This window comes from Empidonax traillii, unplaced genomic scaffold (genome assembly GCF_003031625.1).
Source record: "Empidonax traillii isolate 1590-97213 ecotype Southwest subspecies unplaced genomic scaffold, ASM303162v1 scaffold2139:size67343, whole genome shotgun sequence".
NCBI classification, from domain to species: domain Eukaryota; kingdom Metazoa; phylum Chordata; class Aves; order Passeriformes; family Tyrannidae; genus Empidonax; species Empidonax traillii.
The window spans coordinates 31245-34967 of record NW_020957332.1 but is presented as its reverse complement, the minus strand read 5'-3'; the positions used below and the strand labels follow the sequence as shown (position 1 = coordinate 34967).

The 3723-nt window shown below is 41.5% G+C and overlaps 1 protein-coding gene across 1 annotated transcript in view; it reads left to right on the top strand.

Annotated features, from left to right (window-relative positions):
- Positions 1-3723, top strand: part of IFNAR1 (interferon alpha and beta receptor subunit 1) — a 24252-nt gene that overhangs the window by 5543 nt on the left and 14986 nt on the right. Inside the window, exons 2-3 of the mRNA XM_027909448.1 lie at positions 1626-1746; positions 3302-3486. Of these exons, the coding sequence (XP_027765249.1) occupies positions 3468-3486 (19 nt within the window). The 5' untranslated portion in view covers positions 1626-1746; positions 3302-3467. The remainder of the gene's footprint in view (positions 1-1625; positions 1747-3301; positions 3487-3723) is intronic.

Genomic DNA, 3723 nt, shown 5'->3' with positions numbered 1-3723 from the left:
TAAAATATCGCATTTTAACGATGCTGTTTGTCTCCAGAGGGAGGAAATGCTGATTTCCAGGGGTATCTACAGCTTTAGAAAGCACTGGCTTAGATTAAAACATTAAATAGATGTCTTACATCAACCTGTTATTTGGTGTGTTTGGTTAGAACACGAACCTTGACACATTTTTCTTCCATTTTTCCAGACGTCCTTTTTCCTCTCTAATAAAAATCACCCCAAAGCTTCCTTCTGTGTAGAAGTTAAGGATTTCAAAATGTGGGAAAGATACTTCAAGTATTTGATTTTCTACCCAAGGCAAACAAAAATAAGAGTCTTCAAATACAGTTGTGTTTTATCAGCCTTTGAGCTCTTGAGGTGCCCTTGTTGTCAGAAGCCTTTTGGCTGAACTGCTGCACCTGCTGGATAAATATCTGCCAAAAAAACCCCAATTATTCCTTTGCTTTCTTATTTTCTGATCAAATGTACCTTGGCATTCTCTGGGTTTGCTTTACTCTGTCAGAAGAGTAACAAATTCATGCCCTGTGGAAATAAATCCCAGAGTGGGATCCACGAGGCTTTTAGTGAATTATTTTGCTTTCAGGAGTTATTTCCAAAAATCAGTCATCTGTTGGTGCCAATTAGTTCTCCAGAAGGACTTTGCAGACTTGAGTTTGATGATTGGTTTTTCCACACTTGTTTCCCTGTTATAAAGAGAGTTGGTCGTGTTTTATACATTATAAAGGGAACTGGACCAGGAAATAGTTCTTGCAATGAATCCTAAAATCAAAGTCAGGATGAGCCATTGGACGGCCAAACAGACGTTGGTTGCCCAGCTGAAAGAGGATTTACTTGTTCTGATTTCTTCTTGACATAATCAAATATTAGACTGATACCAAACATCAGTTTCAGGGTTTTCAGACAGATTTGTAGAAGTTGTAGCCCTTGGGAAGTGATTGATAAAGTGACACAGAACAGGGAGAAGGGAAGGTCAAGTCCAAAGGGTGTGTTTTGGTTTTGCTGTAGTTTGTTTTGCTGTAGTTTGTTTTGTTTAAAGTGTTTAGTCGTATTTTGGTTTTATTTTAAAAATGATTGCATTTTAGTTTGTTGATTCTGTTTCTTCCCCCTGCCGTGTTAGGAGTCTCCAGGCGGAGGACAGAGGTTTAAATTGTCCGTGTTCTGGGTGGGCACCAGGCAGAGGGACTGAGAAGAGGTTTAAACTCCCTAAATCTGCACTGGACTGTTTGGGGAGGGGGGGGTTGGCATCATTTTAGTGACTTGTGAGGTTTCCTCAGTTCCCACATAATTCCTGTGCCTTCCCACTTTCCCTCTGTGCTGGAAAACATTCCAGGCCACACTTGCAGCCCTGATTGTGTCTTTTTAGCCTCAACGCTTTGAGGGTTGAGAAATATTTTAGTGAGAAATAATTGAAAATATCTAATTGAGAAATAATTGAAAATACGGCTTAAATGACCAGAGAAAAGTCCATTTTCTGAGGTATCAGAGTAATTCCTTCTCCCGCAGTGTTGCTGCTCACCTATCTTTTGATACCTGAATTTAATAATAATAATAATAATAATATTAATGATGGAACTAAAGTTGTGCCCATTTATCCATCCCAATTTCTCTTTGTGCTGTTTTTCCAGGCCTTGCTCCTCTGCAGAGCCCCCAGGACCTCCAGGTGCTCGTGGTGAACACCAATTTCAGCCTGAGGTGGAGCCACTCGGGGAGCCAGCCCGGGGTGACGTTCTCGGCACAGTACAAGTGGTGAGGGGGGATTTGTGAGCCAGAACTCCTGACACTGCTCTGTGCAGAGGAGCAATTGAATTCATAACAAATTGAATTGACTTTGCTGCCTGATGCAGCCGCTCGGGGAGACAAATCTTGAAATGAAGTGGGATCCGAGTCCTGGCCCTAATTTGTCTATAATTTATGTCTAAAAGTAGATTGACCTGTGATAAATACAGTGATAAACACACAGCAACACACCTGCTAATAATAATAATAATGCTTAATTCTGGAGTGGTTCTTTGAGGAGATTAACTGGAACTCTTGGAAAATTCATTTATGTAATTTATTTTTAATATGATTTTTTTTCCTCTGGGTTTTTTTGGTCGTGGCCACACACACACATAGAGAATTTCAGGGAATTTGCAGTGTAGCTTTTGACTAATTTGATCATTAATCCACATTTCTCATCTGCAAGTTTTAATCCCCAGAGGAAACAATTCTGGTTTTGTTGTGAAATGTCTGCCTGGTTTTCTGCAGTAGTTTCACACCCCAATATTTTTGCTTGCATTAGCACATACATTTGGTATTTTTTGGCACTTTCCTGCAAGGTAAATAGCGAAAAACATTTCTAAGATAAAGTTACTCAAATTCTGAGGAACCTGGGCTGGTGGAAGGTGTCCCTGCCCATGGCAGGGGGTGGAATGGGATGATTTTGAAGGTCCCCCCCAATCCAAACCATTCCATGATTCTGTAATTATGGATTTTTAAAAAATAGCTCTTCTTCCTCCATATGTAAAAGAGAAACAGCTGCTTTGAAGGCAGTTTTATTTTAAAAAATAAGAAGGCAAGGTAGGAGCTGAGGATAAACCATGACTGATTCAAGTCTGTGCCTCTTTTTTTAGGTCAGGATGTTTTTAATCTCTCCCTGAAGTGTCTCTTTCTTAGCTAAAGTGTGGATGTCTGTTAACAGAAGAGAAAAACAGTTTATGGAACACTAATTATTGAACTCCAGCTGACACCTTTGTGTTTTTATTTCCCCCTGATCTCCATTCCTGGCTCACGTTAAAATTGAGGGCTTTTTTCTGCTTTTATGCTCTTTTAAACACTTCCATCAAGACTTTTTTAAATGTCTTCCAATGGATTAAAAAAATCTTTGCCAGACTAGGAGAATATAATAATATTAAGGGTAAACAATTCTGTAAAAATCCTTATATAATTCTATGATTTAGCTGTTCTTTGATGGTGTTTTCTGACCCTGTGTCTTCACATGGTGCATAAAGCAAACTGCTGTCAGACTTTGCAGGTTGATTGTTAACCAATAAATTAATAGTTAAAATGAATTCATTAAATGGTAACGCGAATTCCAGGAGAATTCCTAAGGAGGTGGCACTGGTTACAGTGGTGCTGGGGATAGAACAGCATCAATGGGGTGTTGTTGATTAGAAGAGAAAAAAAAAAATTAAGAAGAAGAGGAAAAAAAAAAGAGAGAAAGAAGATAGATAAGAAGAGACAGATAAAGAATCAAAGAAAAATTATCCCCAGGTTTAAATTGTGGGTTGGTGTTAATTTGGGGGTGTTTCCTTTCTTGCAGGTCGGAGAGCAGTGGAGCAGAGTGGCAGGAGCTGCCTGGGTGTGGGAATGTCTCTGGCACAGAGTGTGACTTCTCCTCAGCCATAACTCACTATTATGACCCCCACTTTGTGCGTGTGAGGGCCCAGCGAGGGGGCCGAGTGTCCCCCTGGTCCAGGATCCTGGAAATGGTCCCGGATCACGAAGGTACAAACCCTGTGTGGGCCGTGGGTTTGCAGGGAAATGTCCTTTCCACAGCAGGGCAGGGGGGATTGTGCCCCTCTGAGACCCCCCTGCAGAGCTGCTCCAGCCCTGGGAACAGCACAGGGAGCACATGGAGCTGCTGGAGAGAGCCCAGAGGAGGCACCAAGAGGATCCCAGGGCTGGAGCAGCTCTGCTGGGAGGAAAGGCTGGCACAGCTGGGATTGTTCAGCTGCACAAGAG